The sequence below is a fragment of the Schistocerca americana genome, chromosome 11 (genome assembly GCF_021461395.2).
Source record: "Schistocerca americana isolate TAMUIC-IGC-003095 chromosome 11, iqSchAmer2.1, whole genome shotgun sequence".
Lineage (NCBI taxonomy): Eukaryota > Metazoa > Arthropoda > Insecta > Orthoptera > Acrididae > Schistocerca > Schistocerca americana.
In genome coordinates, this window is record NC_060129.1 from 180,526,498 (window position 1) to 180,541,587 (window position 15,090).

The 15,090-nt window shown below is 42.5% G+C and overlaps 2 protein-coding genes across 3 annotated transcripts in view; both read left to right on the plus strand.

Annotated features, from left to right (window-relative positions):
* The window catches only part of LOC124553501 (serine/threonine-protein phosphatase 6 regulatory ankyrin repeat subunit C-like), a 211,211-nt gene that overhangs the window by 84,523 nt on the left and 111,598 nt on the right, over positions 1-15,090 (plus strand). Inside the window, exon 4 of the mRNA XM_047127355.1 lies at positions 13,332-13,911. Coding sequence (XP_046983311.1) covers positions 13,332-13,911 — 580 coding nt within the window. The remainder of the gene's footprint in view (positions 1-13,331; positions 13,912-15,090) is intronic.
* The window catches only part of LOC124553920 (poly [ADP-ribose] polymerase tankyrase-2-like), a 107,056-nt gene that overhangs the window by 84,369 nt on the left and 7,597 nt on the right, over positions 1-15,090 (plus strand). For both annotated transcript variants that reach the window (XM_047127946.1, XM_047127945.1), the window contains exon 2: positions 13,332-13,911. In XM_047127946.1, the coding sequence (XP_046983902.1) occupies positions 13,343-13,911 (569 nt within the window). In that variant the 5' untranslated portion in view covers positions 13,332-13,342. The remainder of the gene's footprint in view (positions 1-13,331; positions 13,912-15,090) is intronic.

The following is a 15,090-nucleotide window of genomic DNA, read 5'->3' on the forward strand; positions in this document are numbered from 1 at the left end:
ATACTTCCTCATTAGTTATGTGATCTACCCATCTAATCTTCAGCATTCTTCTGTAGCACCACATTTCGAAAGCTTCTATTCTCTTCTTGTCCAAACTATTTATCGTCCATGTTTCACTTCCATACATGGCTACACTCCATACGAATACTTTCAGAAATGACTTCCTGACACTTACATCAATACTCAATGTTAACAAATGTCTTCTTCAGAAACGATTTCCTTGCCATTGCCAGTCTACATTTTATATCCTCTCTACTTCGACCATCATCAGTTATTGTGCTCCCCAAATAGCAAAACTCCTTTACTACTTTAAGTGCCTCATTTCCTAATCTAATTCCCTCAGCATCACCCGACTTGATTAGACTACATTCCATTATCCTTGTTTTGCTTTTGTTGATGTTCATCTTATATCCTCCTTTGAAGACACTGTCCATTCCATTCAACTGCTCTTCCAAGTCCTTTGCTGTCTCTGACAGAATTACAATGTCATCGGCGAACCTCAAAGTTTTTATTTCTTCTCCATGAATTTTAATACCTACTCTGAATTTTTCTTTTGTTTCCTTTACTGCTTGCTCAATATACAGATTGAACAACATCGGGGAGAGGCTACAACCCTGTCTTACTCCCTTCCCAACCACTGCTTCCCTTTCATGTCCCTCGACTCTTATAACTGCCATCTGGTTTCTGTACAAATTGTAAATAGCCTTTCGCTCCCTGTATTTTACCCCTGCCACCTTTAGAATTTGAAAGAGAGTATTCCAGTCAACATTGTCAAAAGCTTTCTCTAAGTCTACAAATGCTAGAAACGTAGGTTTGCCTTTCCTTAATCTTTCTTCTAAGATAAGTCGTAAGGTCAGTATTGCCTCACGTGTTCCAGTGTTTCTACGGAATCCAAACTGGTCTTCCCCGAGGTTGGCTTCTACTAGTTTTTCCATTCGTCTGTAAAGAATTCGTGTTAGTATTTTGCAGCTGTGACTTATTAAGCTGATAGTTCGGTAATTTTCACATCTGTCAACACCTGCTTTCTTTGGGATTGGAATTATTATATTCTTCTTGAAGTCTGAGGGTATTTCGCCTGTTTCATACATCTTGCTCACCAGATGGTAGAGTTTTGTCAGGACTGGCTCTCCCACGGCCGTCAGTAGTTCCAATGGAATATTGTCTACTCCGGGGGCCTTGTTTCGACTCAGGTCTTTCAGTGCTCTGTCAAACTCTTCACGCAGTATCATATCTCCCATTTCATCTTCATCTACATCCTCTTCCATTTCCATAATATTGTCCTCAAGTACATCGCCCTTGTATAGACCCTCTATATACTCCTTCCACCTTTCTGCTTTCCCTTCTTTGCTTAGAACTGGGTTTCCATCTGAGCTCTTGATATTCATACAAGTCGTTCTCTTATCTCCAAAGGTCTCTTTAATTTTCCTGTAGGCGGTATCTATCTTACCCCTAGTGAGATAGGCCTCTACATCCTTACATTTGTCCTCTAGCCATCCCTGCTTAGCCATTTTGCACTTCCTGTCAATCTCGTTTTTGAGACGTTTGTATTCCTTTTTGCCTGTTTCACTTACTGCATTTTTATATTTTCTCCTTTCATCAATTAAATTCAATATTTCTTCTGTTACCCAAGGATTTCTACTAGCCCTAGTCTTTTTACCTACTTGATCCTCTGCTGCCTTCACTACTTCATCCCTCAAAGCTACCCATTCTTCTTCTACTGTATTTATTTCCCCCATTCCTGTCAATTGCTCCCTTATGCTCTCCCTGAATCTCTGTACAACCTCTGGTTCTTTTAGTTTGTCCAGGTCCCATCTCCTTAAATTCCCACCTTTTTGCAGTTTCTTCAGTTTTAATCTACAGGTCATAACCAATAGATTGTGGTCAGAGTCCACATCTGCCCCTGGAAATGTCTTACAATTTAAAACCTGGTTCCTAAATCTCTGTCTTACCATTATATAATCTATGGTTCCTAAATCACTGTCTTACCATTATATAATCAATCTGATACCTTTAGTACCTCCAGGACTCTTCCAGGTATACAACCTTCTTTTATGATTCTTGAACCAAGTGTTAGCTATGATTAAGTCATGCTCTGTGCAAAATTCTACAAGGCGGCTTCCTCTTTCATTTCTGTCCCCCAATCCATATTCACCTACTACGTTTCCTTCTCTCCCTTTTCCTACACTCGAATTCCAGTCACCCATGACTATTAAATTTTCGTCTCCCTTCACAATCTGAATAATTTCTTTTATTTCATCATACATTTCTTCAATTTCTTCGTCATCTGCAGAGCTAGTTGGCATATAAACTTGTACTACTGTAGTAGGCGTGGGCTTCGTATCTATCTTGGCCACAATAATGCGTTCACTATGCTGTTTGTAGTAGCTTACCCGCATTCCTATTTTCCTATTCATTATTAAACCTACTCCTGCATTACCCCTATTTGATTTTGTGTTTATAACCCTGTAGTCACCTGACCAGAAGTCTTGTTCCTCCTGCCACCGAACTTCACTAATTCCCACTATATCTAACTTCAACCTATCCATTTCCCTTTTTAAATTTTCTAACCTACCTGCCCGATTAAGGGATCTGACATTCCACGCTCCGATCCGTAGAACGCCAGTTTTCTTTCTCCTGATAACAACATCCTCTTGAGTAGTTCCCGCCCGGAGATCCGAATGGGGGACTATTTTACCTCCGGAATATTTTACCCAAGAGGACGCCATCATCATGTAATCATACAGTAAAGCTGCATGCCCTCGGGAAAAATTACGGCTGTAGTTTCCCCTTGCTTTCAGCCGTTCGCAGTACCAGCACAGCAAGGCCGTTTTGGTTATTGTTACAAGGCCAGATCAGTCAATCATCCAGACTGTTGCCCTTGCAACTACTGAAAAGGCTGCTGCCCCTCTTCAGGAACCACACGTTTGTCTGGCCTCTCAACAGATACCCCTCCGTTGTGGTTGCACCTACGGTACGGCTATCTGTATCTTTGAGGCACGCAAGCCTCCCCACCAACGGCAAGGTCCATGGTTCATGGGAAGGGCGCGGATAATGTGTCTGCTAATTTTCGTAGTTTCACCCGTTCTACCGCTACATGGCTGTCGCGACAGACCAGTACCGTTCGCGGCGGACCGTTGTGTAATACCGGCTGAAATGTGGCTGGGCACCACTACTTAATATTGCCTCTGCTCGGAAATATAGTAAATCTGGGGCTGATGCACAGAGCAATCTGAGTTGAGGTGGGGAGCGTCCACGTGACCTGTGTTTACGTTTAGTGGTTTGTTGTTTCCTCTTCGTTTTATTGCTCTCACGTTAAATGATAACAAAACGGAATTTCGTCACCGGGAGCTATCAAATGAATTAAAATACGTTCGCATAATTCTAAAATATATTATTAGTTCCAGCTTTTATTTCCAGCTTTCTGACAGAACAATGAAGTTATTTTTGCCGGTTTGGTAAAGAGATTTGGCTTTTATTAATCTTTTCTGTTGAGGCAGTCAATTTATTTGAAACGAAGTGTTTAATTTCACACTATTGGCTAGTTTCAACTGTTCGCTGCATTTCAAGTGCACGTATGGCATTGTGCCATAATAAAGAACCACAGTACTGGTACTCCAAGAAAATTTACATACAAATGTGGATTTTAAGCTGAATTGTGCGTTTTACTATGGTTCACGAAATTCCGACACTCTTGAACTATCATCTGATATCTTGTTTATTTTATGCCATACGTAAGATCATTAAATGTTTTACACGTACGAACATATGGGCTTCCTGTGTCATCGTAGCTGCACAAGTGCGGTGACGCCTGTTATTTGGCGTTCTCTTGCAACTGCTGAACGAACCTATTTCTAATAGGTCGCGAGAGTATATTGCGAATGGTGGTTTGAAAAGCGTTACATTCTAAGCAGATTTCCTTTCACGCAAGATGAACGATGTGCGAGAATGTACGATGAATTTCTTACATTACAAAGCGTTTGACTCTCATTTAAAAATCAACTCTTTGAGGACGACCATTTAGAAGAATTTCGAGCCCAAAAGATCAGACATTTACGTCGTTTTACTGGTACATTTGTGTGATGTAGCTTAAAGTGTAACACGAGCAAAAACGATCAACATTATATATGGAAGCTTAGCTTCTCTTCCTGCTTATTAATCTTAGAGACCAATATTATATGTGAATGCTATGTATATTAATTTAAACCATTAACTTTTCTTATTTGTGTGTTCGCGCTACTTACGAGTGATCCTCCTATTGGCTGACTACATCACATGTCGTATGCTGTCATCAGCTGGTGAGATCAAGTGGCAAGAGCTATGACTGTCTTACATAAATGCATCGCAATCTCGATTTCAATGTTTCGGAAAGTAACATGCGGTGTTTGGTGGTATTCAAATTTATACCTTGGTAATACGAAAATATGCAGCGTACATGTTGCTGCACATCAAAGGTCTTTCAAAACGTGTTTTCCCCCCTCTGAGTTTCGTTTTCTAAAGTACCGGGAAGTTCTACTCCTGCATATAAAACCATAGGACTGACGAGTTTCACAGTGCCGAGGAAGAGTATACTGTCACTTAACACGGAAAAAGTGTATTTTCATCCGGGAGAAAGTGTATTTTTAACCGGGAAATCCGGGAAAAATCAGTGAATTTTTTTTCCTTGACCACGTATACACCCTGATAATACTCGTGACATTTTCTCGACCTTTGCATGGAACCTTGTGATAGTACCTTTGCGTACACTGGTGGCTCTCGGAGTGACTGTGGTGTCGGGTGCGCCTTCGCGTCGGCACCGACGATTTTCAGTATCGGCTTCCGGAACACTGCTCAGTAGTTACAGCAGAGTACCCTGCCCGGTATTTGTTTGCTGTATACAGTCCATCCTGTAGTGCAACAGGTCCAGGGAATCTTCCAATTGTTCAGTCTTGATGGACCCACCGTGACTTTTATAAGTGGTGCTCCCTCACCACTTTGTGCTCACTATCGTCAACCTATGACGGTTTGCCGTTTCCTGACTGTTTGCCATTTCCTTTTTTTTTTTTTAACCACTTACATACTGATGTGTGTTTCCGGTCTGTCAACCATGTTTTACTTTTTGTCCATCATAGCAATATGGCAGAGAACATTTAATCTTAAGTTCGTGATTGCCGTTGTCTCTACAGTGTATTTTGTGGTTCTTTCGCTCTTTGCTTCCATCAATTAGGAAATGTGTAGTTGCTTTTAACTACTTTTTCGGATTAGTGTTCCGAGGTTCTGACATGGGCGTGTAGGAACTTACTTGTTTTTTGAGACAGGGTTGTAGCCTCTCCCCGATGCTATTCAATCTGTATATTGAGCAAGCAGTAAAGGAAACAAAAGAAAAGTTCGAAGTAGGCATTAAAATCCGTGGAGGTTCGCCGATGGCATTGTAATTCTGTCAGAGACAGCAAAGAACTTGGAAGAGCAGTTGAACGGAATGGACAGTGTCTTGAGAGGAGGATATAAGATGAACATCAACAAAAGCAAAACGAGGATAGTAGAATGTAGTTAAATTAAGTCGGGCAATATACTGAGGGAATTAGATTAGGAAATGAGACACTTAAAGTAGTAAATGAGTTTTGCTATTTGGGGACCAAAATTACTGATGATGGTCAAAGTAGAGAGGATATAAAATGTAGACTGCCAATGGAAAGGAAAGCGTTTCTGAAGAAGAGAAATTTGGTAACATTGAGTATTGATTTCAGTATCGGTGAAAGTATTTGTATGGAGTGTAGCCACGTATGGAAGTGAAACATGGACGATAAATAGTTTAGACAAGAAGAGAATAGAAGCTTTTGAAATGTGGAGCCACAGAAGAATGTTGAAGATCAGATGGGTAGATCACATAACTAATGAGAAGGTATTGAATGGGATTGGGGAGAAGAGGAGTTTGTGGCACAACTTGACTAGAAGAAGGGATCGGTTGGTAGGACATGTTTTGAGGCATCAAGGGATCACAAATTTAGCATTGGAGGGCAGCGTGGAGGGTAAAAATCGTAGAGGGAGACCGAGAGATGAATACACTAAGCAGATTCAGAAGGATGTTGGTTGCAGTAGGTACTGGGAGATGAAGAAGCTTGCACAGGATAGAGAAGAATGGAGAGCTGCATCAAACCAGTCTCAGGACTGAAGACCACAACAAATGGAAACAAAACTTTACGCGTGTACGAAGTACGCAGCGTGGCGTCTCGTGTTATAAAAAAAAATGTCACACCCACTTAAGTCTGGAAATCTGACCCAAGATCTCTAAAAATGAAAAGCTGTCCCCTGATGATGACACTGTTCGCAATCGGGAGAAGGGATGAATGACAGAAACGTTTATGCTTCACTAGCTGTGATTCATAAGGGGTCTCTGTCATGGCGCGCCTTCCAAACCACTAGCGACGCTTTGTCTTGATGCATTTCACGGTCATCTCACTGACGACATAATAACATAGATCCACAGCCTAACCAGTGCTGGAGGAATGACTTCTGTGTTACAATCTCTGGATGTTAGTATAAATAAATCTGTCAAAAGTTACTTTCAGGAACAGTACGAAAATTGGTTTTATTAATCAAACTGTGAGCTGACTCTGTCAGGGAAAATTAAGAGTGCTGCACCTCAGATTATTGCAGGCTGGCTTTTGGCTGCCTGGAAAAGCGTCAAAGCACCTGCGATCATTAAATTGTTCAAGAAATGCTATATTTCAAATACTCTGGATGGCAGTGAAGATAATGTGCTCTGGAAGGACGCAGGGAATGATAGGGAAAGAGTAAATTGAACCTATTTCTGGTGTAGGCTCCTCAGAGGATACCAGTAATTATGAAATTTGTGAATAATGATTAGTAATGCCTGTAATTTATGGTATGTATGTCTCCATGTCATGTAGGTGATCAAGTTGAGCATTCTTTTTTAATAATGACTGTATCACTTAACAGGGGATTAAGAGTTGTTGTTGTTTTGATAGTTTTGTGTATTGTGTAAAATAAATTTTGTGTACCTGTGATGTGCCAACAAAGTCTTTCTTATTATTTTAATTTTTAAAATAAGTGTCCATATTACATTCAATTGCGCTTTAGATTTGCCTAAATATGGTAGATTTGATTTTCGTTATTCTTGCTACTTTTGTCAGGTGATGGAATCTGAATGGCATGACTTACTTATTGCAGGTGTGCTGAAAAGGAATCTTAAAATGTCTTACCTGCTTGATTAACTGCAGCATTACTATAAATATGCATCCAACCATTCTAAAAGTGAGTACTGTGAAACCATTGTATAAAAATAGAAGTGCGGAAGCACTCTCCAACTATAGACGACTCATTAATTCCCATATTTAGCAAGATATTTGAAATGATTGCCCTTTCCAGAATATTGACTCTTTCACAAAATTCAAAGTGGTAATAGATTTTTGTCACAGGCTCCAAAAAAGAGCTAAGCATGACCATAGCTTTCTGTCTGTTGGACCAGAGGTTGCCTATTACAGACATATTTTTAGACCTGGCAAAAGCTTTAGGCATTGTAAACCATAGGTTACTTCTAAGAAAGCTGAAGTCATAATCTACCGGGGATCGATCCGTGCACATTATAACCACATACCTGTTGAATCGTAAGCAATGCGTTAAACTAATATACAAATTGATGTTAAACTGTGAACTTTCAATGTACCATTGAAACAGTTACAGAAGGTGAACCTCAGAACTAGATCCTTTGTCCATTTCTCTTCCTGATATACACTGCCTGACAAAAAAATTGAAGCATCCACAATTGGATGTCAATTTAACTTTGTACATATATGTGCTATTGGTGGGTATAAAAACTATTTGAGTTGCAATTCTCTGTGAGAGTAGAATGGCCAGCAGAGCACATTAATGTTAGTGTTGTTATAAAAGGGACGCAAACAGGATCGGATGTTGTATGATCAATGTGATTGACATGTAGGTGACTGTTAACAGAAGTACAAGCATGTGGAATCGGTTCCCAAATACGGGTATAATGTTACAAAGCTATGCGAAATGGAGCGAGCGTGTAATGACTGCAGTAGGAAAGGCAACTTGCCAGCTTCAGCGTATTGGGTGAGTTTAAGAAATGTGTGTACCATCTGTAAAGGCATCTGCGTACAGAACTCTAGTGCGACTCATTCTTGACAACTGCTTAAGTGGTTGGGATGGAACAGGAAATGAAATGACTAGTGGTGGTTCAAGGTACCCTCTGCCATACATCACATAGTGGCTGGAGTGTAGATGTAGATGCCACATACTTGTGTGAGGGAGCAGTATCAGTATCGGACAGAGTTGGAAAGGAGCCTCATTCTGATTCTCTTTGGCCAGTTGTTCAGATCTTGCAGTATCCAGATTTACGGTGCTTTCAGATTTGACAGTGGCTCGATGTCGTTTGCACGGGTATCTGAAGGCGCTCGTACTCACTGTCGAACTACCGGTCGACCACATCTGACTACCATAAGGGAGGATAGCCATGTATACTGAGCACACTGTAACCCCTTCACAGCTGTCGCTGCAGTTTGAGAACAGGTAATGGATTCCTTGCAACTTCTGTCATCCCACACGATTGGTTGAAGATTAGCAGCAGCTGGACTAGGGAATGGTCTGCCATTAACATTATAACACTGACAGCTGCGTTTAGAGTGGTGTGAGAAACAGATGAAATTTTAAAATTGAACGGAGCTACAGCGCCCGATGGATTCCCTGTCGGACTGTGTACTGAATTTGTTAGCCTCTCTTCTAACTATAATCTATCGTAGGTGCCTCGAACAAAAACCGTGCCTAGTTCTTGGAAAAAGACACAGGTCACACCTGTCTACAAGAAGAGGAGCAGAAATGATCCACAAAACTACCATCCAATATCCTTGACGTCGATTTTTTGTAGAATCTTAGAGCATATTCTGAGCTGAAATATAATGAGGTATCTCGAACAGAATAACTTCCGCTGTGCCAACCGGCACAGATTTAAAAAACATTGATTGTGTTAAACCCAACACGCACTTTTCTCTCGTGACATACCGAAAGCTTTGGATCGAGGCAACGGGTTGATGCAGTGTTTCTTGATTTCTGAAAAGCATTTGACTAGGGGAAATTTACGTTTTCAGAGAAGGGCATTGCAAATGGTCACAGGTTTGTTTAATCCGTGGGAGAGTGTCACAGAGATATCAAAGGAACTGAACTGGCAGACTGTTGAAGACATGCATAAACTATCCCGAGAAAGTCTACTAACAAAGTTTAAAGAATTCGTTTTAAATTATTACACTAGGGATATACTACAAACCCCTACGTATCGCTCACACGTGGACCTTGAGGATAAGGCAAGAATAATTACTGCATGCACAGAGGCATTCAATCAATCATTCTTCCTGTGCTCAGTATATGTGTGGAACAGGAAGAAACCCTAATACCTGGTACAATGGGATGTACCCTCTGCCACGCATGTCATGGTGGTTTGCAGAGTATATATGTAGATGTAGATTACTAAAGAATGGCCTCACATTGTGTTTGATGAATGATGGTTCTGCACTACTCCAGATGACAGTGGCAGAGTACAGGGCTCATCTGGGGAGAGGACCTATTCTTAACAATGCCACTGTGGTGTTACTCCTGGCATTACGATTTGGTGAGCCAGGGCTTCACACTACAAGGTGCATTCAAGTTCTAAGGCCTCAGATTTTTTTTCTAATTAACTACTCACCCGAAATCGATGAAACTGGCGTTACTTCTCGATGTAATCGCCCTGCAGATGCACACATTTTTCACAACGCTGATGCCACGATTCCATGGCAGCGGCGAAGGCTTCTTTAGGAGTCTGTTTTGACCACTGGAAAATCGCTGAGGCAATAGCAGCACGGCTGGTGAATGTGCGGCCACGGAGAGTGTCTTTCATCGTTGTAAAAAGCCAAAAGTCACTAGGAGCCAGGTCAGGTGAGTAGGGAGCACGAGGAATCACTTCAAAGTTGTTATCACGAAGAAACTGTTGCGTAACGTTAGCTCGATGTGTGGGTGCGTTGTCTTTGTCTTGGTGAAACGGCATACGCACAGCCCTTCCCGGATGTTTTTGTTGCAGTGCAGGAAGGAATTTGTTCTTCAAAACATTTTCGTAGGATGCACCTGTTACCGTAGTGCCCTTTGGAACGCAATGGGTAAGGATTACGCCCTCGCTGTCCCAGAACATGGACACCATCATTTTTTCAGCACTGGCGGTTACCCAAAATTTTTTTGGTGGCGGTGAATCTGTGTACTTTCATTGAGCTGACTGGCGCTTTGTTCCTAGATTGAAAAATGGCATCCACGTCTCACCCATTGTCACAACCGACGAAAAGAAAGTCCCATTCGTGCTGTCATTGCGCGTCAACATTGCTCGGCAACGTGCCACACGGGCAGCCTTGTGGTCGTCCGTCAGCATTCGTGGCACCCACCTGGATGACACTTTTCGCATTTTCAGGTCATCATGCAGGATTGTGTGCACAGAACCCACAGAAATGCCAACTCTGGAGACGATCTGTTCAACAGTCGTTCGGCGATCCCCCAAAACAATTCTCTCCACTTTCTCGATCGTGTCGTCAGACCGGCTTGTGCGAGCCCGAGGTTGTTTCGGTTTGTTGTCACACGATGTTCTGCCTTCATTAAACTGTCGCACCCACGAACGCACTTTCGACACATCCATAACTCCGTCACCACACGTCTCCTTCAACTGTCGATGAATTTCAATTGGTTTCACACCATGAAAATTCAGAAAACAAAGGATTGCACGCTGTTCAAGTAAGGAAAACGTCGCCATTTTAAGTATTTAAAACAGTTCCCATTCTCGCCGGTGGCGGTAAAATTCCATCTGCCGTACGGTGCTGCCATCTCTGGGACGTATTGACAATGAACGCGGCCTCATTTTAAAACAATGCGCATGTTTCTATCTCTTTCCAGTCTGGAGAAAAAAAATCGGAGGCCTTAGAACTTGAATGCACCTCGTACAGTCATATGTTTCCTCATTTAACAGAAAATCTGGGACACTTTTGCACCTTGACCGGCCTACTTATTAACCTGATCTCAAACCTGTAGCAAAGATCTGGGACTATTTGAAGCACTGGGTGAAACATAGGAATCATTAATGGATTGGGTAGCTCTGTGGAATTTAATCATTGGTAAGTGACTTTGGCCTACCTGATACATTTGTCAATTCTCTTCCTCACTGAATTGAAGCTGTTATAAAGGCCATATTTTCTGTTACATGATATCAGTATGATATGTCCTGGATGGACTAATTTTTTTCTAGTGTGCTTATTAGAGATGTAGGAATAAAGATGATTCTCTCTCTCTCTCTCTCTCTCTCTCTCTCTCACGCACACCACACACACACACACACACACACACACACACACAAAGTTGATTTGATCTCTCAAAAGTGAGGAAGTGTAAATGAACTTTCAAAGTGTATTCATATCCGCTTTCACATGTGTTCCACTCCGTGACGGTGTTCTTTCAGAAATGTGTGTGGCTTATATTGTTGTTATGCAATAGTATATAGAAAAAACCCATCTTAGCATCTTACAAAGCCCATTATTATTTTAGAATTAACTATGTTTGGAAAAGAATGCTCTCAAAATGTAGTCTGTTTTTAAAATGGTTCATACAAGCACCATGTGATGCCCTTGGCTGCTCAGTAGCCTTCGCTGAGGTCATTCCGGTTTCAACATGGTTGCAAGATGAGAGAGCATCTAGTGCTAAGGAACCGTGAAGGCACTGGGGCGCAATATGTCATCAGGGGAAGAAACTTCCCATTTGATGTGATTCCCTCTGTGCACAACAAGCACCAAAACTTACGAACCCAGCAGAGAAAAAACCCAGAATACAGAAGCCTCTCTTTGTGTCTCACTACAGTAGTACATATTGTGCTGCCAGATATAGAGACATGTTCAAGTATGGGGAAACGAGCTAACAGATACCTCAGCCAAGAAGGCTCGCAGGGGAGCCTGTGTGACAGTGTGTGCCAGTCCCCTGCTCTTGAGTCAGAAAGTCAGAAACTCTTACAGCAGGAATGTCTGGCAGTGAAAGACGACAAGCTACGGTCGAGGAAGTGGACTGTCTGGCCGTGGTGTAGCTCACAGCATCCACTGTGACGACACAGAGTCACCTTCAACTCTGTGATTTGTACGTTATATATAAAAGCGTGGCTTTATACCTGAATTTGTTTGGGGGCGGTGGAGGCGGGATCCCACCCACTGCAGAATATGGTTCAAAAATGGTTCAAATGGCTCTGAGCACTATGGGACTTAACATCTGTGGTCATCAGTCCCCTAGAACTTAGAACTACTTAAACCTAACTAACCTAAGGACAGCACACAACACCCAGTCATCACGAGGCAGAGAAAATCCCTGACCCCGTCGGGAATCGAACCCGGGACCCCGGGCGTGGGAAGCGAGAACGCTACCGGCAGAATATGGTACTTATGGTGTACAGTCACCTTGTACCACGTTTTAATAGTGCATTTTATCTTCTTACCAGGTGATAACACTAAATTTGACTGGTGAAGCTGACCTCTTTATTGTCTGACTGTGAGACGAGAGTAAGAAAGCATATTTGGGCCACAGCCTAAGCTCATAGGTGGGAGGTCGAGTGTCACCAAGTGGCTGGCCCATGCTCTTTTAGTTCAGTGCTCATCCAGACACATATATCTGCCTTTTGATCAGTTATTGTTTCCTCAAGCTCTTGCCTCCATTTCAAGTGTGTGTGTGTGTGTGTGTGTGTGTGTGTGTGTGTGTGTGTGTGTGTGTTTTCTGGAGGAGAGGCAGGGAAGTATTCCCCAGATCTTCCAGGGAAATATTTTTTAATTTTAGTATCACTTTTTTTAACTTTTTAAACAGTGTAACCAAACACATCATTTAAGCGGGGCACAAACCGAAACATTCCTGTCACTGTCACACCAAAGGGGACTTCTGCTGTGTTTTCTCTCTCTGAAATAGTACACGGTTTTTCATTATGCAGTGTTTGATAGGAAGTTTTTTCCTGGAATGAATACTGGCTCATCCGTAAGAAGCGGCTCTGGTGACAGGTCTGATGAAGGAAAATTGTTTCATCTAGTTTATACAGGCAACACAACAGTGAATTCAGATTAATCTGAGCAGTGCTTGAGTAATGCAGTCCACAGGACAATTCAGGGTATGAAATAAATACATGAAGACAAGTAGTTGTGACCAGCACACAGACTACAATTCTGCTAAATAAGGATGAATGCTGGGAGGAGAAATACGTGTTTGTTTGATAAGAGATGTAAAGAATCTACAGATTTGCTATTTAGTAACGTTTGAAAATTAAAGTTGTGTCACGTGTGTTTCAGAAGCGATCGTAATGGCTACAACCGACACTAAGGATGGCAGTTTCGCGAGCGATATGGGTGCTCTGTTAGAATCCGGCGAGGGTGCGGACGTGACCCTGGTGGTCGGCACCTCGCAGCTGCCGGCCCACAGTTTCGTGTTAGCGGCGAGGAGCCCCGTCTTTGCTGCCACGTTCCGGAACGACACGAAAGAAGCCCGCAGTCGTCGAATCGAGATAACTGACGTGCGGGAAGCTGTGCTGAGGCAGCTGCTGCGTTTCGTGTACACCGACGAAGCTCCGCAGCTAGCGAGCATGGCAGCCGAGCTGTTGGCCGCCTCTGACAAGTACGACCTGCCGTTGCTCAAAAAGAGGTGCGAGCAGCAGCTGGCGCAGGGCCTGAGTGTGGACAACGCTGCCGCCACTGCAGTCCTAGCTGTGCTGCACTCCTGTTCGCGGCTCGAGAGTGCAGCTGTGAACTTCATAGCGAGCCATCCCGAGGTGATGATCTCTGCCGGTTGGATAAATGTGCTGAGGAGCAATGCAGAGGCCGCAGTACAAATCTGCACTCTGGCGGCGGCGGCGGCGGTAGCACCAAACATCAGGTCTGAGCAGCATTGTGTGTGTGTGTGTGTGTGTGTGTGTGTGTGTAAAAAAGGCAAAAAAATTCCCTGTACTCATCACATGTGGGTTTTTTAGGTCAGAGAATTCCCTCCCTAGGTCCGACAAGACGCCTCCTGAGACATGGCAAGGTAGGAGTAGGCAAAATGCAACAGGGAATAACAATATTAATGTGCTAATAGTAAACTGCAAGAGCGTCTATAGAAAGGTCCCAGAACTGCTCTCATTAATAAACGGTCACAATGACCACATAGTACTAGGGACAGAAAGTTGGCTGAAACCAGATGTAAACAGTAATGAAATTCTAAACTCAGATTGGAATGTATACCGCAGAGACAGGCTGACAGTGAAAGGGGAGGCGTGTTTATAGTGATAAGAAGTGCAGTAGTATCGAAGGAAATTGACGAAGATCTGAAATGTGAAATAATTTGGGTGAAGGTCACGGTTAAAGCAGGCTCAGACATGGTAATTGGATGTCTCCTTAGGCCCCCTGGCTCAGCAGCTGTTGTGGTTGAGCACCTGAAGGATAATTAGGAAAATATTTCGAGTAGATTCCCCACCATGTTATAGTTCTGGGTGGAGATTTTAATTTGCTGGATATAGACTGGGAGACTCAAACGTTCATAACGGGTGGCAGGGACAAAGAATCCAGTGAAATTTTTTTAAGTGCTTTATCTGAAAACTACCTTGCGCAGTTAAACAGAGAATGACTCACGACGATAACATATTATATCTTCTGGTGACAAACAGACCCGAACTATTTGAAACAGTTAATGCGGAACAGGGAATCGGCGATTATAAAGCGGTTACTGCATCGATGATTTCAGCCGTAAATAGAAATATTAAAAAAGGTAGGAAGATTTTTCTGTTTAGTAAAAGTGACAAAAAGCAGATTTCAGAGTATCTGACGGCTCATCACAAAAGTTTTGTTTTAAGTACAGATCGTGTTGAGTATCAGTGGACAAAGTTCAAAACCATCGTACAATATGCGTTAGATGAGTATGTGCCAAGCAAGATCGTAAGATATGGGAAAGAGCCACCATGGTACAACAACAGAGTTAGAAAACTGCTGCGGAAGCAAAGGGAACTTCACAGCAAACATAAACATAGCCAACGCCTTGCAGACAAACAAAAATTATGCGAAGCGAAATGTAATGTGAGGA